Below are 26,016 nucleotides of genomic sequence, written 5' to 3' on the forward strand. Positions count from 1 at the left end.
TTAAGTGGCAGAAAACGGCTTGTTGCACAATGGAGTTGAGCATATGTAGGATAAGTGGAGGAATTTTCCTTCACTGGTAAACGTTGCATAGTATTACATAGCATCGCTCACAGGTATTTTTGACGTGTGGGGGGACCTGATAGCCTGGCTGGGCCATTTACTTTGCATCATTTTCCTACTCACTTTACCTCTATTTCCTGTCTCCAGGAATGAAAGACAATTCTGTGTGGTCAGAAAACTTCCACATGACAAAAGTATACTAAGGGATTATAGAAAGTGAATTAATGTTTATATATTATATGCTTCTCTTGATTGATGTGACCTTATCAGCTCAGTGGGTCAGATCCATTTTCAGGTAATAAGAATTTGAAATTCAGATCCAAGAAATTGGTATTTTTCAGTGAAGAGACGGCTTCACAAGTGACAGCAGCTATGTAAAAGCGCTTTACCTGAAGTAAATGCTCCTCTATATAGTATAATCCAAATATATTCATAATGTATGAAGCATTTAATTTCAGATTCACTGCTTTCAGCCCACTCGTCTGACCTCTTTTTCTCCATCCATTTCCAAGCTTTCATTGGCTGCTACAAGTATGGGAAATTTTTTTCCAAAGCCTTCATTGTCCTTTTGAAAATTATTTATTGCAGGGTAAGTTTGGAAGGATATTGAATTCACACAGTGTTGTGTGTCTTTGTTGGAGAACAGGACCTTTATACCGTGAAGCCCCCCCTTCCCCAGCCTATCATTGATAATGTTGCAGTGAAAGTTTCAATACTTTCTGCGCTTCTTTTTTTAGGAATAATGGTAATATATAGTAGGCAATGTCATGAGGGGAAAAGATGCATTTTCTAAAGTGGTACCTTCCCATGGTGGAGCAGAAAGTCATACAGACAGAAAATCACTCACTGGCAATCCACTCAACTCTAAAATCACTCAGCGGTCATCAGAGACTCTTAAAGCCTGACAGAGAGTAGCTGTCAAATATTCACACAGGGATACTTAATTCAACCGAGTCAGGTGTGTGTACGTGTCGGCATTGGCACGTATGTGAATAAACATGCAAATGTGAAGGTTTTAGTTTTGTGAGCTTCAAGTGAAATGTGATAGAGTATGCCAAGCATGCATGTACGTGCTATAGTATTAGGACATAAACGGCGCTCAGTGGAAAACGTTTCCATTTCATGGTACAGTCTCCTGTCACATTGGCTGAAATTATTATCAACAACAAAAATCACTAGATGAGGCTTTAAACTGTAGTCGCATAAGTAAAGCATTTTATTAACCATATAGAGTCATATAAAGAAAACGTAAGACAATGCTCAGTGATCCAGCTAAAGGAGTTGCGAGATTCTACAGTTACCGTCGCTAATATCGGCGCATCTTATTATTATCTATGTCAGTAAGGGTTTCATATAATTTAGAGGGTAAGTAACTGATACTGACAGACAAAAAAAGACTTTGCTTTCACTCTTGAGACAATGCAATAATAAATAGATGGGACCACAAGTAAGTCCTCCATTGACTTAAATGAGGATGCCATTATGTCAAACAGTGACACAGAGCACAGCGGTCTTAGATATCATATGTGACACAAAGTTAATGAGATATCAAGGCAGAGGTGCAACACCTCTCACTCTATTGAGTGCCTTGATCATTGACTGAAATGGGAGCGACACATATATTACTCCATGACAGGCCTCACCCTGGAGCGCTTGGCTGGCTTGGTGTGTGTTTGTGTATCAAAGTATGCAAGGCGCGCATGAGGGGAAATGTGTTAATGCATGTGTAAAGCATGCTACTTAGGGAAATGCAAATTTTGTATCTGTGTTTGAATATGAGTAGGTCTTTGTGTATGTGCATTTATGTGTGTGTGTAGGCTGCACGTTTGTGTGTGAGTGATAGCAGAGACAGCCCAGACACTGACCTGTTCTGACATATAATATTATTCTGCCACGGGGGATCGAAACTGAAAAGGGAGAAAATCCATAGTGCACAGGAGACAACGGTGACGGAGAGGGGTAAGAGGTTTATTGGGAAAGAGGAGAAAAAAAACGGAGAGAAAGTGCAGGAAGAGACAGAAGGGAGTGAGAGAGCATGACACTGAGGGGGAAAATATATCAAGTTCTTAACCTCACGGGAATCAAATATAGCAAAAGGGACGGGATTGAAGAAGACAAACGGATCAGAATAAATCAGACAAAGACAGAAAACCAAAAATGTCTGACTCATGGAGTCTGTTAATAATATTATAGCTTTGCGTCTAGCCTCCAGCTTAAAAAATAAATAATTTCAGGCGTCTGTTTACTACCTTCTAAATGTATTTGTCAGCATGAGAAGAATTCTTAACAGGTTGAAAGTCTCCACATTGACAAAATGTTTTCTCTAAAGGAAAAATCAATGATTGGTAAGCTCTGCATGTACAGAATGTAGAGGATGTATCCAGTGTTTCTCAGTTCCACCAAATTTAGGAATAATTAAACCATTAATTTGATTCATTTGCTTAAACGTACACAGTCAAGGCGGCAGTGTCACTGTCAGTGGCACTGCAGCAGAAGGGGAAAAAAATCAGCTTGTGTCAATGCAGTCAGCAGAGAGGGACAGGCATTAGTGAACCACTAGAGTGCACCCTGTAGCTTTTAACACAAAGTAGATGAAAAAAAAAGACAGACAGAGAGACAGCGGGGTTGCAGAATGAAATATTATAAGGAGAAGCAGAGAACGAAAGAAAGATTTGGGTAGGAGTCGAGAGTGGGGGAGGCGGGGCGCGATGGAGAGATAGAACGCTAACAGCCAAATATTCGGTGGTGCAGTGCAAGAAAAAAAAGAGGGGGAAAAAAGATGCAGGTGAGAAGAAAGGAACGGAAATGCAGAGCAGGGGATGAAAGAATAAAGTAAAGTATAAAATCAAGAGAGACATATTCAGAGGGGATATCGGCTTCCTTCTTGTATTCGCTCTCAGTTCTGCTCTGCAGTGCTTGCTTGCCACTCTGGAGGTGTCACCCCGTCATAGAGAATTTATCCATGAAAAAGCAGATCCTCTCTCAAAAACCTTCATCCAGTCCTGCCTCTTGTCAGTCCTGCCTCCTCCCACTGCGCTGCTTCTGAAAAGCAGCCCTTTTTTTCATATGACTTACTTATCATGGAAAATTCAGTCTCAGCTGATAATTACTGAAGCACTGCCCAGAAGAACTGCTTCTTGATATATATTTATGAGTCGCCCCAACCCAGTCTGCTAGCAGGAACTGGACTTTTACATTTCCGCAACAGCATGATGTCTGACAGTGTCTCTGGCCATGAACTCATTTAAAGCGTGCACACTGTGTCTGAATTGCATCACATAGGGAGTTTCAGGTGTTCCCCTGGGTTGTACAGTTGCAGTGATACTTCACATTCGAGTTGTTCTTGTTAAGTGTGGTATTCCAGTGATTCGCATGCAGGGTGTAACAGATTTTTTTTCCCACAACTTCCTGCTGCCAATCGGAGTTTGACTTTGGTCTTGTCGACCTTAATGGCGAGCGCCACGGCTATGACCTGCTGTTTTCATGTGAACCAAATATCCAGAGTGGTGGGAGAGCACACTATTATCTTATGTGTTGCCATAATGACAGGTTTCATCGTGGTTCGTGAACAGGACTGTCTCCCGAGCAAAGCCATCAAATGACAATGTGTATTCATGATTTCTCTGTACCATACTAGCTTGTGGTAGCCCATGTGCTGCAGAAATACCACAATTTTAAAATCCTTTAAAAAATCGTTACAGAAAATTCGAGGTGTGATTTGTCTTTGGTGCCACTATTTCTCAACCCATTATGCCAGAATCACAGATGTCAGCTCACTAGGTAAACGTGTTTTCTCAAGCTGTCGGTGTCAAGTTTGTAGTGAAGGTGATAAATACTTTTGCTGATGCAACAAACAACCCTATTTTGCAATAAAATACTACCTTATTTGTGTTTCTGGGGATAATAATAATTAAGTATACATGTTTACATGACCAACAAAAAATGATTCTTAGTAAGTGTTAATGGTTCCACTCTTCCATCTTATTAGACACTGGATTGAATGCATAATTTTAAAACTACCGTGTGCCACTTTCATCACTCCTTCTAATGCTGGCTCCGGTTTAAGTCTAATATATTCTGGAAGGAGAAAGGAGAAAGTGGGACCCTCTGGAAGAGCGAAGCACGATGCAAACAGAAAGTGGGATGCATGCAAATGAGATGCAGCAGTCAGGTATTTATGATGCTGGGTAATCACCAAGGGAATTAAGTATTTAGTCATGCGAACGTTATCTGTGTATCATTAACATCATTTATCCCCGATCAACACAGACGACCCTGTAACATGAGCGGCATGTCAAAACAGGGCCGAGTCGGTGCTTTGTAAGGATGCACTGTAGACCATACGGTAAACATCTTCAATTCTCTGTATTACGCATTATGAATTAGGCATTACTAGCAAATGCTGAATGGGCACTGATATTTGCATAACTTATGTAAGAAAAAAAATAAGAAACTTTAATCTGCATATTAGTGCACCTGATAAAAATGACTGGGTAATACATAAAAGTACATAAAAACATAGTAATGACAGTGAATGTTGGAAAGGATAGAAAATGTCTGTGAAACTTTTAAAAGACAACATCCCAACAATAGAAATTGTTCAATACCCATAATACATCAAAAATACGCACACTAAAGATGAATGGTCACAAATATCACTGTATTAAAAATACACGATAGCAAAACTTGCAATTCTTTCCTTCTTACGAGCAGCCAAAGGAGCATGAAAACCTTTGGAACGTGAAAATCTACTCCAGCTGCCAAAAACATAGGCGCACAGTGCGTGACGTGCGCCTTAGTCACATGACAAATTTTATGATGAGTCTGAACATTTAACAACATGCTGGACAGCAATGCTTTCAAGTAAACTTGCCCTCTTGGAGAGCAAAGATGTCGGGTGATTCATGGAGAGAGACTGAGCCACAACACTAAGGAGTTTTTGTTTTTTAGGGATGCTATACCATGAAATGCAGAAGGGTGACAAATAAAGTGAAAAGCCAATATAATGTGTTTTAGTAAGATTTTGTGCATCCAGAGCAGCTTCCACTCCCCCACCCGGCATTGATTCTCCAAGTTTCTGGACCTCTGCTGGACCGATGAGCATTATTCTTCCAAAGCACATTTCCTCATTTGGTGATTTGATGATGGTGGTGGAGAGTGCTGTCTAACATTCAAAATCTCAAGTGCTCATTTGCGGTGAGAGGTGGTAACAGCCATACCAGTATCACAGATTCACATCATTTCTACACTCAATAAACCCTTCAGTGACCTCCCCCCATCCCCCTAGAGAGACTAAGGAACTAGATGGTACCACTGACATCAATATAAAATAGTTTTATGATGACAATGGTTTCAAAGGCGAACACTCAGAAAAACTTTGCACTATTTTTTTTTCTCACATTTCACCACTTCACTTCACCAGGGGACTCACGTCATTTCTTTTAATTTGACACCCATCTGTATGTTTTTAAAGTGAACAGTAAAAGCTGATTTAGAAGTACTCAAATCCCCCTAATCCTCTAATCCTTGCTATTTTTTATATTGTAGAAGAGATATTTAACACCACCGGCAAACTGTAACTTGAATTATAACATAATCCAAAAAATATGTTCGTGCAGATATGTCACAAAGAATATATAATATATGAATAAAATCCTCTCCTCTGAGGTAGATGTCATTTTGCCCTTGAGGGAAGTTCACTCTACAACCAATTCTTTGGTATGTATGTTCTCAAAAATGACAGGATCAAAATACAGCAAATTATGTTTCCAATGTGTTCTGAGTAACAAATAATTGCACTGATGCTGCTGCCCTTCTCCACCTGTCCTGTTCATTCAAACCCTGTCAGGGGAATGACTTGACTCCGGTGTTTATTTCATTAACCACAATCATTTTGTCTGTGCCAAAGTTTAATTAACCAAAAAAAATAATAAAAAAATGAAAAGACGTACCTTGCGAATGCCTTCTTTTGACTCCTCAACGTTATTATCGCCTCCTCCTGTGCGGTTAATCATCCGCCACATTTGGGAGTACATGGGATCCCTTTCAAAGGGGTTCATTGCCTTGGAGCGCACCTGATCATAAACTGCAGAGTCCAACACTGTACCGTAAGGCAACTCTGTCTGCTTGGATAAGTCTTGCAGAGACCTACAGAGACACAGGTGGTGAAAAGGGTTAATATTCACATCATCTTCATTCATCTATCAACTGTAAAAAAGGCTGACCCTAAAAGATCCTTCACCTGTATTGATACACATTTGATCCTTGCTGACTGTAGATGTAGTACTTTTTAACAGCATCACTCTTGTTCTACTAGTGCTCGTAATAATAGCAGACACTACGATTTCATTTGATACTTTCTGGGTAATTCTTTTGTAAAATGCTTTTCCAAATGACGGTGGTATTAAAATCACAGAAACGATCAGACCCCAGGTTAACTGCACTTTAGCAAAACACTGGTTTCAACTTTCTATTCACTCACTTCACAGTGCAAGATTACTACACAGCTCAGTCTGCACTTTTACATATACGGTACACTTATGATGGAATCAGCCTAACATGAAACACCTATTACAAAGCATGTAACTATATGAAAGCAGAAAACACCTAAATCAACTATCCATTCACTGACTTGAAATCCTAACTTTGGAGCTTTGGGCTTGGCTCTACAGGACATGGTGAATAATCAGTCTTTTGTTGCTGTCTTGGTAATTCCCCGTGATACCTAAGAGGGGCTGGAAAGGGGGGATTTTGGATGGTACAAATTGAGTATAAACGGAGTGGCCAGCTGTACTGTGGTTCAGACACTCACCTAGCCATTAATTTTTCTAAGGACCAAAAGCAGGAGTTGGCAGCAACATTTAATTGACATTCAGGATTTATTTTAAAAAAGGAAACTGGCCACGACAAATGGGTATGAAAAGATGTGGCTGGAAACCAGTTTCAACAGTAGCACTAATAAGATGGCTAGGATAACCACATACTCAAGATTTCTAGAACTACACCAAGAAAATGGAAACGCTCATAAAGAACTGAAAAACACAAACACACATACAAGTTTCTCTTCCTTTCTCCTTCGTTCCACCTCTCACCCATAAATTGTCACCTCTGGGGGAATACACAAGCTATTGTTAATTATAACGCAACGGTGCTTGGGTTTCCTTTCAAAGAGTTTGGCCGCTGAGAAATGTAATGGAGAACCATTACGAAAACTAATTACTGTTTGTTTGTTGAATGGTTTGCTGCATACCACCCATGGATTTGAGAGACAAACGTTTGGGAAACAAAACATGCACACAAAAACACTCAACATGTCCTGCTTAATGAAGAACAACAAGTATATATTATCTTACTTCATTAATTCAGTTGTAATACAGTACACCCACGAAGCAGACTTACAATGGGCACAAATATAAGTAGCTACTGCTTGCAATATTACTACACTGTTCATTTTGATAAATACACACCCACACAGACACGCGCATGTGTGAAATAATATGGAGGGGACAGCTCTTGCGCTTCCCCCTTGGCTCCAGCCCTCCTCAAATATCTCGCTGACCCATTCTAAAGAAAGAAAAAATGCTTTGAAGATTTTAATGAACTTTGCCATGAACATGAATCTTTTATTTCCGCCAATTAATCTTTGGCCTAAATAATCTCCCCTCCCCACCGCTCCCCCGTGAATATGCACGCCTGTCAGCACACTCTTTGACCGGGATTCCCCCTTTGTGAATTGCTTTCACTGCATAGTAACTCTAAGCTTGTTCTTTAATGGTGCGTGTGCAGGAGAAAGAGAGAAAGAATCATGCATTAGCTCTGCATTACATTAGACCAAATTTCATTTGGAAGAAACCCCCCAAAAAACAGATAAAAATGGTTTGTGTTGGTTTCACTGTGACTATTTTAATTAATTATGAAACATCGCAAGGATAGTATCCAGCATACAACCGAAATGTATGTTTAAAGAAAATACAGATCTCATATGATTTACCCTTTTTTGAACAACCACTGCATATATTTCCACGATTGACAAGGCAAGGAAAACACAAAACCTTAAAACTGAAAATGTGTGTAATTGTGTGGTTCACAAAGTCTAAAAATACTGGCGGCGGCCAGTGGTACCCCTCACCCTCCTAGTAGATACGCCTATGGTATAGATTTCAAAATCCTATGCCACCTTGTTCTCAAGTTATCACATTCAGAATATTTTCAAAGAATTTGACCTCGAGGTCAAGGTCACTGAGATTCAAAGTCATACAAGATTTTTAGTATATACACTTTTCATATCAACTTCAAAATCCTACGTGACTTACTTCTTGAGTTATGGTTTGAGTGGAAGGGTGGCTGTGTGGGATGACATTAACAGAGAACGGATCAAAAAGTAGCCAACATTCAAAGAAGAGTTTTGGACAGTCATTAAAGAAGCTGGGAGATCTATTCATGAAGACTACTTTTAAAAAATTAGATGAAAGCATAGTGGTCAAACCAAAATCTGTAAACGTTAGAAGTATCTATAACTCTTGTTTTAATGTATTTTTTTCTTTAAACACTATTAAATTCCTCAAATTCTTTTACTATTGTGTCGGTGTCTCATGGAAAAATGCCCATATGCATTATGTGTTTAACTGTCTTTCTGAGTGTTTTATGTGAAATTAATTTCTGTGTGTGTGTCTGTGGATCTGTGTGTCCACAAAATTGTGTTCCTGTCCTGTGTATGCTAGCTCATTTTGCAACCAATTATATTACCCCTAAGCAGCTCAATGAGCAAGTAAATGGAGTGAACAGCAGCTGAATGTTTTGTGTGACAAATAGCGAATATGTGTGTGTGTGTCTGTGTGTCGGGGTGAGAGAATGATTTAAAGACTGAATAGCTAGAGAGGGGCCCTTTTAATAGCAGGTTAATCTGAATATGTGCAGGAATAATTCCTGTGTGCATAGCTTTGTTTCTGCATATTTGGTCACCTGGTCACCTTTTCTAAAAGCTTCTGTCAATAAAGATCATCAGCTCCAAAAACTCTAATTTTGGTGCTAATTTGGCCTAAATGAACTTGAAAGGACATAGATGATCGTGGCTACACAGTTTTGTAGGAGACTGAATCTGTAAATGTAGAAGCCTTTATCAGAAACACATTAACCGCTAACTATACTGTGCACGGGAATAGGCAATCGATACTCGGACTGAAGTCAGCTGAAGTGGCAGTGGTTCCAGCTGTGGCACATTTGGTTAGCTAAATTGAAAATCGTTATTGTTTCATAATTTAAAAATCCCAGAAGTTCTTTTGATCTGTGTGGCCATTTCAGTCTCTATGTTTTCATCAGATCATCAATATCATTGAAGTGCTGGTGCAGCATGCAATATTTTGTATTCCTGTTCATTTTTCAGGGACACCGATGTCAGAAGCAGAATGAACGTACAAGCCAAGTCACAGCAGATCAAATCAGATTTCATATCATGCATTTCTTACCTAAGCTTTACGTAATCTAATCAATATCTGCCAGTGGACAATGATCTGCTTTATCTGATTACTAAGAATGCAACAGCCACCAAAGAGTCACCTGTAACTATAAAGCCAGCAGACATATTCACACAAGCAAGTGTGAAATGACCTGATTGACTTTATTGGCAATCTTTATCAACCATAAAATATGTCTCCTCCTGTACGAGGTTGGGCCAGGAAAGAAGCGCTTTATCCTCAAACACTCCATCCATCTTTTAGTCTTCCCAGCCTAACCAATTCTTCCGCTCCATCTATTCTCTCTGTTCGCTCTGCTGTCTCTCACCTCACTTTTACCCCTGAAAAATAAATTCCCCATTCTGACTCATCACCACTACCAAAACCCTTCACCATGCTTCCTTCTGCTCCTCTTCTCTCTGTTTCCTTCTCCATCTCTAACCTTTGCCTCTTTACTCCCGTTTCCTCCATCTCATCTTTCCTTCCACGCACTTGCGCTCTTCATTTCCACTTTATAATGCTTATTCCCCTTTTGTCTCTCCCTTCATACATTCCCCTCCAGCACCCTCTCTTTGCTACTCTCCACTGCCATCTCTCACTGTTTTCCTAAAGGATTCACACTGAAATTGAGGGAAAACATCCAAGCGTGAAATAGTCCAGAGAGAGTTCTGAGCGTTCACTTGTTATTTCATTTTCAGGATGAAACAAGGGCATTAATACTTAAAAATCCTGTCTGTCCTGATAGGAGACACTAAGGAGAGGAATGCCTCCATTCTTCCCCCGACCTTCTCTTCCTTTCTTGCCCATGTGTGCGCTCTTTTGCTCTTTTCCATACTAACTAATTCGCTCTCTCAATCACACAAATGCATTCAATCTAATTCCATCTGCATAATATGTTAATCAAGGATTATCAGATAAAAGTGCATGCTAATCACAACATCACAGACTGCTATTTTTTTCTGCATGGCTACATTTCTCATCTCTCCATTGAGATTTTGTTACACTTTACAATTACTCTCAGTTTATTTTAGGAATGTTCCATCTCACCACTTATCCCCAAAACCCATCTTTGGAGGCCTTGGGCCATGTGGGTGCTGCTGTTTAGTTGGTAATTATGGCACTAATGACCCAAGAAGAGTCAACACACTAAAGATAATGCATTAAAATTTATGGAAATCCTTAATTAGCTCAATGTATGCTGAATGAGGCAGCAAACTGAGAGCCACTCATTAATGACAGCAAAGTGAAAAACAAACAAACAAAAAGCAATTGAGGACAGACAAAAGAAAGAAAGAAAGAAAGAAACTATAGATTGACACATTTTACAAGAGGATGGGCGGAAGGACGTAGAACAAAGAAGAAAAAACAACAGCATGAATGAGGGGCGCAGTGTGACCAAAGTAAACTAAAGGAAAGGTCTTCTAAACACATAAAAGAGGATGACAGAGAGACAAACTGACAGAACCAAATTAAGAAACAGATAGTTGTGAGATTTAGAGAAATAAATGTTGTTTATTCCAAAGCCAAGCACAATTAACTGTGGCACTGCCGGGCATAGCGGATGCTTCGGCATGCTGATTAGTCCAATGAGAGATGAGCGTTTCCTAGTGCCACCAGGAGAGAAGCAGGCAAACATATTATCACAAGGATAGATAAACAGAGGGCACAGCGCTTCAGGAAATGTCTGTGTGTGTGCGTGTTTGTGTGTGTGTGCATTGAACGTAGGCAGCTTTTCTAGTTGCCTTGATACCTAGGCAAAAAAAAAAAAAATAGATTGCAAAAACACTTTTAAAAACAATTTCAACATACTTTGACTGTTTTACTAACTCTCTTTGCCATTTTTTCTTCCTACCTTGATCAGTAGAACACACACGGACACACAAACACACACATATGTGAGACAGATAATATAATGGAGGACTGAGCTTGAGAAAAGAAAGGGTAAAGAATTAACTGTGCGTGTGTGTAAGCAATCTGCATGCGCATGCATGCTTGTGTGTTGCCGGGTTTCAGCACACTGAAGGTGCATGCAGTGTGTGTCTGTGTGTTAGGCACGATTTGTCATGTATACTTGTATACTTATACAGAAAGATGTGTTCGTGGTGTCGTGCAATCATAACTGAAAGCACACATTTATACAAATGCACTATATGTATATATGTAGTTTTTGCCTTGGGCTCATCTTTCTTTGCAGTACAGAGGTTGTGCATCTATTTAGATGTGCTGTGCAGTTTTAAATAGAGTTAAATGAGTCTTAAAGAGGTTACAAATGTGTATGATATGATCCACAGGCATAAACCAGATTTATAAATGTGTAAAACAATTCATCTGTGTGTAACTCTGAGTACTTACAAACGCATGCGCCAATCTACACATGGATACAAAGCAATTTGAACATTATTTTAAAAATTCTCGTGTCGAAACCTGAACAAACAGCGATCATTTACAACACAATATTTTCAAGCTCAAGTTTTCCATGTAACCAGTCTGACCACTTTCACTTTTAAAAAGCTTCCCGTGCATGAAAATATCTAAAAATATTTGCAACTTTCTTTTCGCTCACTTACAGATAAATCAAATATGTGCGCACCAGTCGCCTGATATGCACAAATCACAACACATGTGCTCTGGGGTTTTGAGGCTCTTAGTCTTTGCACACTGCCAGCTTGGCACAGATCCACAAATCTAAGCTGCGTTCAAGTGCTAGTGGAAAACTAGGACATTCAAGCCTCCTTTGTATTCCTGGGTTATTTCAAGGAAAACAGATGTTTCACATTTGCGCATCTGTACCAAACTGATAGTGTGAAAAGAGTCTCAAAACCCCAGCACCCTGCGAGCACATGTGGCATGATGATCAGGTGACTGGTGCACACGTATTTCCCGATATTTGAATGAACAGAAAGTCACAACTATCTTTAGACAGTTGCACGGGAACCTTTTTGAAAGTGAAAATGAAAAGATTTGTGAAGATGGACTTACAGATTAGCGTGTAAATGATCCGTATTTATGCAGGTTTTAGCTCTATGCATTTGTGTTGTATGTGTTCAAACTGCTCTATGTTTGGACTGGAGTATGCAATTGTGGATACCCAAGATCACACACAAAATGTTCAATACACATTTGTAACTCTTTTGAGAATCATTTAACTCCATAGGTTTAAATATACCTAAATATGACAACAATAAGGATACAATAAAGGTGGCAGTTTTTACTTGAAAACATTTAAATCAATATATCAGTCAGTATGGTAGCTACCACTAAAAACAGTAGGTGAAAAAAATTAGTTGAATACTTACTGTATAGAATTCTCTATACGCGTGATTGTGAGGAAAGCTGCTAGATTGGCAGTATATGAGGATATGACAATTAGAGCAAACATCCACCAAACCCCCATCATCATCCTTGTAGCTAGGGTGCTGTAAGGCACCTCTCCACCTGCAACAAAAGTAAGAAAACAAAAGAGAGAAAAAAGAGAGTCAAAATCACGGTATAAGAAAAAAAAAAGCAGCTCTTTGCTGCGGGAGAAAAAGCTGTGAAAACAGCAAAGCACATCCTGAACGATTATCATTGGATTAACAGGATTTGATCTGATGCTTTGGCATAGATCTGATCTTCACATGGTCGGATCAACTGCAAGAAATTGCTGTGAACTGGAAAACATCAAAATAACAAATTCCAAATCACTGCGATAAGAAAATCTTTGATATATGAAAACCAGTTTATAAATAATCATACATTAAGTAACATTTGAAATCTTAGGTCTTGGCAAGCATCGGGTGATCAGAGGTTGTCTTCCATTGTCTCGTGATGTTTTAATACACTTTATATAACTAAGAACTAAAAAAAAACTATTTGGATGCACATTTAAAAAAAACGGTAACCTGCTTTTTGCAATAAATACTGTTGAAAAGATGTGATGAATGCGAACAAAATGCTTGTCAGGCTTTCCCATTAAGATGCTGCCGGGAACACATTACAATGAAAAGTGGCTTGTCTGTCTTCAAATATAAAATCGCTTTATCCTCCTCTTGTGTTATAAACAGCTTTTCTGGCCTTGTCCTCTGAAATCTTGTTCTGCAACAGTAAAACACAAACTGGCTCCGCTTTATATGTTTTTCAAGAAAGGTTGTCATTCCAAATGTAGCCCTCAAAAAACAAGAAAACAACAAAATAAAAAAACTAAAGAGAGAGAGACAGAGAGAGGGAATCTATTTGTTTGTGTACTAACCAGCGCAGAAAACGGGACACATTTATCTTTGGCTCTTCCATTCTTCTCAGGTAGCTGTGTGGGGTAGCCTTTCTATTCATACCCACACACTTGCTTACTGACGACAGTGTTTTTGCATACATTTACTGTAGCTATGCAGTAAATGTATGTTTTTATACCTGTGGTGATCACGGTTACATCAGCACAGACCAGCCAATGCTCTCATGTCTCCCACTTCCCTTAGCCCAGCCTCAATAATATATCTGACACCCACATAATCTCTCTCTCTCTTTATCTCACCACCTTCTCTATATCCACTGGATTCTTGTTTTTTTTCCATCTTCCCTTCCTGTATACCGTTTGATTTATTTTAAACGTACTATCTCTTTTTCCCTCTACATGTTTTCTGTTATCCTTCTTTGCATGATTTGCTGTTGACACCAGGTTTTAGCACAAGCCCGAAGGCATTATAACGTATACTGTATGGATGACATGGCATCGTGAATTATGTCTTTAAAATGTTTCAATCTTTTCATTTTTTCAGTAAATGGTCACACATAAAGTGGTTGTGTAATAATTTTAATTTTTTATCAGGTAACCTGAAGAAAAGTATGTGTCACTGTAATTACATAACAGCTATTTTTTTTATGAAAAAGAAACTTTATAATGAAATGATCGAAATAATAAGCCAGCACAGTATTCCTAAGAAATCACTGTGCATGGGAATGTGCGTGGGAAGATGAGATGAAGCATTTTCATGAATGAAAGCAACCAGCAGGCAGAGATGCTTTTTGGTGCCAAAAAACGTCCGAGTACATGCCTGAGCGTGACTGCAGTATCTTGGACTTCAATAGCTTCTAAAACATGACCTTTGTGAATCGTTCCAGCTGCAGAAGGTATTTGGGGATTTGGGGTTTCACACTGGCAATATCCACGGAGGACCAATTAATTCACTGAAAAAAAAGCCATTGTCCGGTCTCAGAACAATTTTTATGTTGATTTCTGGCTGCACAAGTGACTTTTATAAAATATTAATGTAGCTGGCGAGTTTAGACATCCAAGTGTCACAAAATTTTGAGCTCGGAATCAAATCACATAGAGCAGATTTTTAGAAAAGGTCATTTCGTTTCCTAGTCTTTATATGGATATCTATATATATATATATATATACATACGTGTGTGTGTGTGTGTGTGTGTGTGTGTGTGTGTGTGTGTGTGTGTGTGTGTGTGTGTGTGTGAAAGACAGAAGCAGATTAATATTACAGAAACTTTAAGCTTATTTGACAATAAGGCGAGCATTGATTTAAAAGCTCAAAAATGTGAGATAATCTCCATCTCTCTATCTCTATCTCTTAACAGCTATAAGCCTATAATACCGTTACACTTAGACACTTTTAGTGTCTCATTATCTCATCCTAAATGTGAGTGGCCAAAAAGCATATATATGATTTTATTGAGCAATATGTCACTGTTCACCTTTCACGCGTCACCAACTACCATCAGAGATTTTAATGATCTATAGCTCACATAAATTTAAAAAAAACCCTGAATCCTCAGGGAAAGATGATCAGGACAACACTTTTGAAATTTAGACTCACTGGTCACTTTGTTAGGGACATCTGTTCAAGTGCTCATTAACGCACATAGCTAATCAGCAGCAACTCAATGCACTTATCGAAATAGGTCACCTGCTGTTTAAACCAAGAAAGGTGATTTAAGTGACTTTTAACACGCCATCGTTGGTGGTGGCAGATGGGCTGGACTGAGTATTTCAGTATTTTGCTAATCTACTGGAATTTTCCCACACGACCATCTCTAGGGTTTACAAAGAATGGTCAAAAAAAGATAAAATATCCAGTGAGCAGCAGATATTTGGGTGAAAATGCCTTGTTGAGGTCAAAGGATAAAGTTAAAACTCTTTGATGGACAACAGAAACTCAAATAACCACTAGCTACAAACAAAGGCATGTAGAAGAGCATCTCTGAGCACACAACACATCAAACCTTGAAGAAGATAGGCTATAGCAGAAGACCACACTGGTTGGATCTTCTGTAAGCTAAGGACAGGAAACCGAGGCTACAGTTTACATGCGGTCACCAAAACTGGACAGTAGAAGATTCTAAAAGCATTGCCTGGTCTGCTGCAAAACTCAGAGAGAAGGATGGTAGGATCAAAATTTGACATAAACAATCTGAAAGTATCCATTCTGCATTATATCAACAGTTCATGGCTGTTCAATTCTTGAAGAATTAAGGCATTTCAGAAGATAAAAGTGGATCCAATTTAGTACTAGCAAGCCTCACCAGACTAAGGGGTTTATTTATTAACTAAATTTACCCGACTTTAGATATGTGCAAACTAGTGTATTGTAAAAATGTATAGTTCTATAAAATCCAATACTAAAGTATATTGTACCAAGAGAAGCATCATTTATAGTGAGTGCTCTCAAAACCATATTTCATAGTAGGGGAAAGACTTAGATGGATGTTACCATTTAGTATTGAAACAGCAGTCAGCAAACGCTCCAAGTGAGTGAGTGGTTGTGTCAGGTTTCATGGGCACATATACAGGCATAAAGCATGTACGGCACCTTTTATATCATTTTAAAATACACCTTTATCGTGTTTCATCAGAAAATGGGGTCTGAGGATAAATGACAAAAAAAATTGTGCGTTATTAGAGGTTCACGACTAAGCAGCTATCTCAAAGGATAGTGTGAAGTCAGCATGACATTTCAAACACAGACTTTCTGAACAGAGTACATGTATCTCAGAATCGAAATGATTCAGATTGACTGGTAGGAGGTGACAGCTGGGTTAACTCATTCTATACAGATACAAGACTAATAATGTTATCGTTCTTCTTCGGGGGTTCCTTTAACTAAGCTAATCAAGACTACTAAAATAAATCATAGTAATCTTCTGTCTAGGATTCAGAGATTCTTTTCTGAAAGAACTTTTACGTTTTCCTCTGGTTGAACTCCTGAAAAACTTTTTTTAAAGGTAGGAGTGTATGGGTGTCTCAGTTTGCATACGGGTACACGTAAGGATCCTAAGAGAAGCATAGCTGCCATGAAGCAGCTTTTGCAAATACAGCTCGGCGGCTTCAAAAGCACCCCGTTGTGTCCCCTCGATATAGCTCTCCATTCTTACCCCCATGTTTCTCCTGCTACTCCTCTTATTCTCAGCTGTGACTCGTGTAGCTCTGGGCAAACAGGATTACTTTATTTCTTCCTACACAACTCAAAACTAGGAATTAAAACTGAAACTTCATTTAAAGAGGCATACTAAGGATGCTGCAGTTCTTCAAATTACTCTATGAACCATGTGGCTGTCTTTCACGTTTTAATGTATTTTCCCCTAACTTTCAGGTTTCCATTAGCCTGATGCTAAGTGCTGCTTTCTGTCTTTTTTGATTGAAAGAGTAATTGGATTGCTGGATATCTACATAATTGATTAGTTAATTTGATAGCTGCCCCTTGGCCGTGTAACTGACCGACTGATTAACTTGCAATTTTGCTGGCTAAAAGACCCCTTGGCATTTCATTTTCCCATCTTTTTTTTTGCAGCTTCACAATCTAATTTTGTTTGCCTGAACAGACTGATGTTTTGGGTATTATTGGACAAAAAAAAGAAGAAGCCCTTCAGAATATTGTAGTGCAACCTGACTTTCCCAACCCTCGAGACTCTGATTTCTGTTGAGAAAAAAACAGCCCTTGATTGGATATTTTGTAACCTGACACTCCAGATGGTTTGGTAAACATGGAACCATCTGGGAAGTTGTCCTTGGAAACTTCTTGGAAAAGGGCAGGGACTTTCAGAAATTTATTTGGCATGAGTTTGGATGAAGCATATGCATACAACCAAGAACAATGGCACATCTTTAAACAGTCAGATAATTAAACAATAGGGCTTGGCAGCAAAAACCTTTATGTTATAAGTCTGTTTTTTGTTTTTTGTTTTTTAATCTTCACCGGGAAAATAAAAGACAAAAGCAAGCAGTTTCATCCAAAATGTTTGGGACATGATTGGTCGACCCCTGAACCGGTTGTCCAACACTGTGAATTTATTAGCCAATAACTCCTCATAGGTCTGATGACTCATCCACAGCAATCATAGTGGAGCTACAAATTCAAGGAAAAACTCTGGCCAGGCAAACCAGATCAGTTGAGTATTATAAAGTATTAGTAATAGTGTCCAAAAGTTGATTTTGTTCATCTGGACGTAGCGTTTTGTGGGAGAAACGATTCATCACTCATAAAGTGACTTCTTCAGTTTCAGCTGACTGCAGGTTTCCCCAATCTTATAAACAGTACATTTGCATAATGACTGAAACCAGCCCACTGAAGGAACAATGGGCTGGGAGGTCAGTTCCTTAATCTTAATTATGCAAATTCTCATGACCATTGATCAACAACCACTGACCAAAACTCACTGATCAATGGCCATGAGTACCATTCACAGAGAGTTGGGGAATGGCTGCAATCACAGCATTGTAAGATGGCAAAAGATGTACCCTTAGGCCCCCTCCTCGATTCAGAGATGGTCTTTCCCTTTTCATGTAAATGGCCTCCTTGACACCGCGCTCAAACCAGCGTTCCTCCCTGTTCAGGATGTTACATCCTCATCCTTGAAAGAGTGTCCACTGACCTGTAGGTGTAAATAGACTGCAGAGTCCTGGCCTGACGAGGTAGCTCTTCTGTGTTGTGCCATCCGCTTTGCCAGAGGTTGTTTGGTTTCCCCGATGTATAAATCCTGGCAATCCTCCTGGCACTTAACAGCGTACACTATGTTACTCTGTTTGTGTCGGGGGACCCGATCCTTGGGGTGCACCAGTTTTTGGCGCAGCGTGTTTTGGGGTTTAAAAGCCACAGAGACCCGGTGTTTAGAAAAAATGCATCTCAACTGCTCCGATACTCCTGACACATATGGGATCACTACAGGTTTTTGCTTGGGCAGCGGTTGTCCTTCTCTCCTGGATCGCTGGAGCTTTCTTTAGGTGCCTTTCCAGCTTTGACAAAAGTCCAGCTGGGATAACCACATTTACTCAGGGCTTTCTTGATGTGATGTTCTTCTGCCTTCCTGGCGATGGTGTTCGCTCTGTGTTGTAGCTTCCTAATGACACCCAGGTTATGCTCCAGTGGATGATGAGAGTCAAACCTTAAATACTGATCCGTATGTGTAGGTTTACGGTACACGTCAGCTTTTAGATGTCCCCCATTACTGATGGAAATCTCACAGTCTAAGAAGGCTAACCTGCCACTTTTCATATCCTCCCTGGTGAATTTGATGTGTCGGTCCACCGTGTGAAACGTTTCTCCCACAAAACGCTACGTCCAGATGAACAGAATCAACTTTTGGAGATTTACCTGGATGATTGAGAATGCAACAAGATATTAGTAAGAGTGAAAATGTCCACAATAAAAGTTTGACATTGCGGTGTGAGCTGTGTAAAACCCACCTTTAAGCAGATAACACACTTTTTTGTGGATCTTAATACATTCTGTCTCTCAACTTGCAACGTCTTGCTCTTTTACTGAAATATCTAAAACTTCAGGCACACAGCTCAGAGACCAGTTGGCAACTGCTGGTTTCTAGTAAAGAAAGTGCATTCCCCAACATGTTACAAGCCATTGCTGATGCTGGCTGTTGACTGGTGAAAGGGGTTGCAGACTCCTTTTGACTCCTTTGGATAACCCACAGTTTGCATGGAAGATGTCTGCTCACCATTTCTCTCTGAACTATAATAAAACTTGATGATGACTTGATGAAACCAGAAACAGAGGATATTCACCTTGAAAGTAAAAGCTGAACCTTTTGAAATGTGTTGGTTGCAGCATTAAGGCACAACTTTTACTTCTATTTTGCACTGCTTTTCAAAGATTCACTACCACTTGGAAGGTAGCACCAACCATCTCCACCAACCACTCCCAACCTGTTGAGTGAATACATTTGATACCTTTAGCATGATTGCTAAAGGTATCAAATATGAACTAATATTAGGATGAGACTCGTGTAGATTCGTTTGTTAAAACTGCACTTCTGGATATTCCACATTTTTAGGGGTCCTGGCAAAGGTAACCACACACACAAACACACACTCACACACATCCACTGCCCAAATATTAGGGAAGAACATCAAGTGCTTAGATAAATGGGAGCACCGGACATGACCCCCATCCCACAGCCCTGACTCAAATTAATCAGTGAGGATGATGATTAGTCGAAAAAGCCCTTGATCCCATGTATGATGCTGTAAACTTGATGGGGTGATTTACAGACCAAGACTTTTTGTTTCAAAAGCAGCCAAAGGTGCAGGACAGTCCTTTTCAGTGTCACTCGTAAGACTTAATGAGTCACAGCACCTTAACAAATCAGCTCTTGAATTTTAAATTGAATTTGCACTTCAGTTAGCTAAATAGGTAAGGAAAGCAAGAGATTGTTAAAGATTTTTATGCAAAAATGGCATGGAGTTTTGTGACATATATGATCAACTAATACAGATGCAGAAGTGATGGCAATTCATATTTAAAAGGTCAAAGGTTAAGTCACGCTACTTGGCCCGTGGACAGTCAGGACATAGAGTGCAGCATAACTGGTTGATGAAAGCACACAATGAGTCTTAGTGTACTGTAAGCAAATAAAAATCTCAGTGAGGCAATAGAAAGTATTACAGTGGCAATAAACGATTCTCATTGAGCTTCCATATTCTTAATGTTGTCATTTTTAGACATAACAATGGCAGAATAATGAACCAAACTGAAGTAACACCATTACCGTAAGAGATAAGTGATGCATTTGTCTGTTCTTTAGTCTGAAAAGTAAAGAACCTGTAATTGAAAGTGCAACCTGAGGTCAGGGGAAACAACATGCTCTCTGTTCTATGTACAGGTGTTTTGTAAATACTTGCAGTAAAGCAGCCTAATAGAGAGATTTATCTTCTCTGTCGGGAAAAAAGCCACATTTCAGAGTAAATGAGACAAAGAGGTCAACCGCTAGAAGACGACGCTGGACAAATTGATGATAAGGACCAGCTCCGTTACTGTGCACGGTCCATATCGACAGTCTACTCTCTGCTCTTTTACTGCATGCTGTCAGTGTAAACAAGCTCCTTCAAGACACTAGTTTATGGTGCTGGTGCAGTGTGTGTTTGAGATGCCCATTTGCAAAGACTTACTGACTATTAATCTCATTCCATATCATCTTTATCATCATATAGAAAAGAAGTAATGTGTTTAAAAAAAAAAATCTGTATCTTTCTCCCCTTCCGCAATTTTAGATGATAAGGAATGTCTGCACCCAGTGTTGGAAATCAATTTCTCTCAAATGCATCATCAGTTTTTCAAATCTACACTCCTGCTGCCAACCTTTCTGATCCATCTCTTCAAATTTAAAGCATCACACTCTGGTTATTCTTGGATGAAATAAGAGCAGAGTAGTTCATTAGAGTATTGTTTTTTTTAAATGAGTAAAAAAGAGCTAGAGTGTGCTCAGCTGATGTCATCCCCAGTTGGAATCCTTGCAATCTTCCCGTAAGATGATGTAAGGTTCTTTTTAACAACACTTTAGGCATTCACTTTTCATTCTTCCACACCACTGAAAAGTGTCTCGAAAAATAACAACAGGTTATCTCCTTTTAACACATGAACGTATCAAGTCTTCCACAATCTAGCTTTGCACATATGGCTGTTTCATACCAAACGGACAGTCAAATAGGATTTTGAGCACAGAAAAACACCAAACAGTATCAAATAAATGTCAGTGATCACCCACATCATCAAAAGTCTTGTCATCATGTCACAGAATTCTGCAACAATGTTTCCTCAGACTTTAAAATGAAAAGAAATCTAGAGATTCTTAAATTCTCTAAAAACAAATGTCAAGCATCTCAGTACTTTATAATGAATTACTACATCTTTAGTATGAAATCATCACAATGTCAGCTGAAAGTCACATTAACATGTGCTTACACAAGGTCACACTAAATGATATATATAGTATCATTCAGTATTACTCATTTATAGTACATAAAATATAGTGTTACTTTAACTGAATGAAGCACAGAGGGAAAAAATGAAGACGAGAAATAAAATGCAAATGTATCACCCTCCCCCAATATGCTAGTTAGAGCCATTTTAAGTGACAAAAAAAAAAAAAAAAAAAAGCTAAAAAGTGCATCGGAAAAATACTATAATCTCTTAAATCTGCAATTATGAGCTATGTAATTAATACCTTACACCAGCTCCAGGCAGTGTTTATGTGTTTATGCATGGCACTGATTTCTAAAGTCAGGTTCCAACAAAATATCATCAGTATTACCTCCTGAATACCAATGATCTTAAGTGAACTGGATTGCTAAAGAAACTCAAAGACTTACGCTAGAGTTCCTGACAGTATAAGAACTTGCTCCCAGTGTAGGCTATAATTTTAGTGCTATTGATTTCCTTTTTGTTCAAGTCAATGAATGCAACAGCTTTTCAAGACAAACAAAATCAAAGAATCCAAACATAAACTCACAAAAAAAGGAATATGCATATGTCTATACACTGTTATTTGTTTGCTTTGAGAGGAATAAACATGTAGATCCAGGAAGGAGGATGAAAAATTTGACAGATACAGGTGCTGTTGTTTCCCGCAGGTTTGGCAAACAAAAATATTCTATAAGCCAATTCATCTGCATCACACATTCTTAGTTTTTCTGCCTGCCGCCTTTCTGCATCTCTTACTACCTTCCTCCTCTGCTCTTCTCCTCTTTTCCCCATCCTTGTTGACATTCTGCAGTAAAGGTAACTCGAGATGAGTGCAGCTTTGAAGCCAGTCGAGCGGTGGGCACATCCTGAAGGGTTTTATATATGTGTGGCTTTCTTGTAAAGCTTCAAATCTCACCACCGAGCAAGCACCTCCACTGCCTCAGATTATACCCCTCCACCGTCTGATGACTTGCTGGAATCATTATTTATTTTTTTACCATCTATTTCTCCTCTAGCACCTCAATCACTCCCGTCTGACGGTGTCCCAGTGATTATAAACAACTTGGGAAAGACATATTACAGTGCAGGAGCCGGGGTGAAGATGGAAAAAGCGAGAGAATAGAAAAAGGGAGGAGGAGGATGACAGAGTGCATGCATCCCTCCTCCATCACCTCTCCTGCCTTCTGCTTTTCAATCTCTACATTGTACATGTGCCACCTCTAATACCCCTGGCTATAAGCCAAAGCGAAGAGGGATTTTCCATGTGGTTAGCAATTTTTTTTCAAGCCATCAAGTGCAACCATTAAAAAGATCCAGCAGGCTGGTAATGTTGTGGATTTGAGCTGAGATGCACGAAGTTTCCGATTCAGGGATGTGCCCCAATGGTGTCTCCCTTCCCTGTACGCTCCCTGAATACGTATAGGAACTTTAAGACATCCTCAAAAAATATGGCTGAAGTTTATACACAAGTTCAAATTCACACACACCAAAAAGCAAGGTTTACTAAGCACTTTTAATCTATTACTCTCGCAATCTTACACAAGGACACTTCAACACACGGACTAAAGGAGCTGGGGATCGAACCATCGACCTTCCGAAGAGCAGACAACTCACTCTTGAACCGCAGCCACCCCCCCTGAGCAATTCACACAGTTTAACTTCAGGCTAATTGAAATTACAGTAACTCAACAACAACAAAAAGCTTTTAATAAAGTGAAATTTGAACTGATTGTTAAATGATTGTCATCTAAATTTCTGATTGTGACAGCAAAGTCTTGATTACACTTAGCATAACAAATAGACACCGCAATCAGCAACTTGACAACCAAATTTGCATCTCAGAAAAAATCCTCCTATGAATGTGCATTTCTGCTGACAAAGTAGGCAGCCCTTGCGTGTGCACATAGGCTAATATGACTCACATTTTTCCAATATCATTTACATAATTATTTCATTTTGCTATTGAACAAGGCCACTATGATAAAATAAAGAATATTGCACCACACAGTCTCAAGCTACAGCATAACATTCAGGTGTGATCTGTGGACAATGTGAAGCCCAATATACTGCTCAGAGGTAAGCACTTTAATTACTCGGTAGCACATTAAACTCACATAATGCAAATAAATCCATATTATTTTGTGATTTGTGATTATTTTTATTGTACTTTAAAGCTACATGTGATGTGAAGGAGAAGCGCTGATATTATGGCAATTGCATCAGAGTTATTAATATTCATGAACGTTATATTAATTTTTTATATTGCTGTGATTCACCTCTGCGCCCGACAAATTGCTCTGGACCCTCCCTCTACTGAAGTGTGCACTCCATACAGACACATGCTGTGTAGTATATACATATGTATAGAATACACGTATTATGTATGTTTGTAGAAGTTAATACAAGACCAAACTGAGCTGGCCAAACATGGATCATCTAAGTTAATTAAAATTAGACCGTTGAGTGCATGTGTTCGTTATATAGATGGTAGACCCATGTTCTAACAGATATCAGAAAAGCAGCATGTGCCATCAAACTGCAACAAATCTTTGCAAGCCATTTGTTTTTTTTTTCTTTAAATGTTAGGTTTTCAGGTCTAGTTATTTCGTAAATGACAATTTGAAAAGCAAAGTCCTCTTTTTGGTCAGAAAGGTGTTTCTCTTCGTTACTTGCTCTCTACATTCTTACTCACACTTAAGAAACCAGCAAATCAAAGCGATCCTTGCAGTCGTGTCATGTTTAGAACATGACTTAAGTTGAAACCCCCAAAGAATTCAATGTGTGTAATATAAATGTGAGTTTAATATAAGTTCAACTGGGGGAAAGAGATATTCAAATATTATAGGATGGCCCTTAGGAGGGATGCTGAAATGGGGGTTCTGTACTCACTCCAGTTAGCTTGTAGAAGTTGGCTCAATTTCACAAAAAGGGAGCAAATTAAAAGATTGAAATGCAAATTATTCCCTCACTTAGCTGTGCTTCAGAGCGTGCTCACCATGAAAAAAAAAATCTGCTATGTCTGCATTAGTGCACGGGGGAAACAGCGAACCAAAGCAGACTTTTCGCGCTCATGTGTACTTAACATATGTGTTTGTGTGCATTTAGCAGAAATAACGCATCATTTCATTTCATCATTTCATCAAGCTTTTTTCCTTAGGGACTAGTAAAGCGCTGTACAAATACAGGCCATTTACCATTTAGCATTTTTCATGAGGAAAAGAACAACAACCACATCAAGATGATAGTTTTCTTTCTGGTATTTAAAGCCATAAACCAAACAAATGCTATCGCCTTGCTTTTGCATTCCTTCTGAGCCATAAGAACCACGTTGTTCGAGTCTCGTTATAATACATTGCCAATTAAAAGACTCACAATACTGATATGGAAATGATTCGATAATGTGACCATTTACATGGTGCATTTATCGCTCATTCCTCATTATGAAAGGCGATTCTCTAACAGTATCCAGCTGCTGCTTGTGAGAACAGCTATTGATGCTTAGTCTGACTGACTGTGTAGGTGAGGCTGAGTATGCTGTATGGCTCAGTCTGTGGTGTTATGGATATGTCCAGCTGTTACTATTTGAACCTGATGTCCTTCTATGACAGATCATCATAGCACAGAAGTTCAGGAATAGAAAAGATTCGATACAGCACTCAGCAAGCAAACCCATCACTGAACACATAACCGCTGCATGTAGTCAGTTTTATACCAATTAAAAATGAACATGTCACAGCCAGATTCATGAGAACCAAAGTACAACCAGTCAGAGAGACAGTTACTGTATGCAATTACAAAGCTGCAGCAACGATCATAGCTACAGTCATAGCATTCATGGAGAGAGCTGGTGAGCTAGCTTCACTAGTATTCTTTTAAATGCAGAAGGGAAATTTTTTGCCTGTGCAGTCAAAGCTCAGCATGCAGGGTCTACGTGACACTTTATCACAATACAGCCAAGACATTCGCTACACAATAGGCCAGAGAAAATGCAAAACTCAGAAAAAACCCTGCAGTGACCTTTTGGATTGCATCAGTTACAGTTTTTATTTTTTAGTTTGTCTTTTGGGGAGTTTGTGGTGTACTGCTTTGGTTTTACTGTCTTCACACTAAATGTATTATTTAAAAGTATTTTAACTTTAACTGTACCCCGACAACATTGCCTTTCTTTCTGAAATACTGCTTGCTCCTGTTATTGTTCTGGCTGTGGTGTAAAGAGACATATTAACTTTCTCCCAGACAGACAGTGAACATATTTATTGACAAATGCTGTCTCTGTCTCTCTCTCTTTCACACACACACACACACACACACACACACACACACACAC

At 39.1% G+C, this 26,016-nt stretch overlaps 1 protein-coding gene across 1 annotated transcript in view; it reads right to left on the reverse strand.

Annotated features, from left to right (window-relative positions):
- The window catches only part of grid2 (glutamate receptor, ionotropic, delta 2), a gene marked incomplete at its 5' end in the record, with an annotated part of 543,021 nt that overhangs the window by 58,945 nt on the left and 458,060 nt on the right, over positions 1 to 26,016 (reverse strand). The window contains 2 exon segments of the mRNA XM_005916136.3: positions 6,012 to 6,207; positions 12,809 to 12,947. Coding sequence (XP_005916198.1) covers positions 6,012 to 6,207; positions 12,809 to 12,947 — 335 coding nt within the window.

This window comes from Haplochromis burtoni, unplaced genomic scaffold (assembly GCF_018398535.1).
Source record: "Haplochromis burtoni strain Fernald_Lab_line unplaced genomic scaffold, NCSU_Asbu1 Contig_18, whole genome shotgun sequence".
NCBI lineage: Eukaryota > Metazoa > Chordata > Actinopteri > Cichliformes > Cichlidae > Haplochromis > Haplochromis burtoni.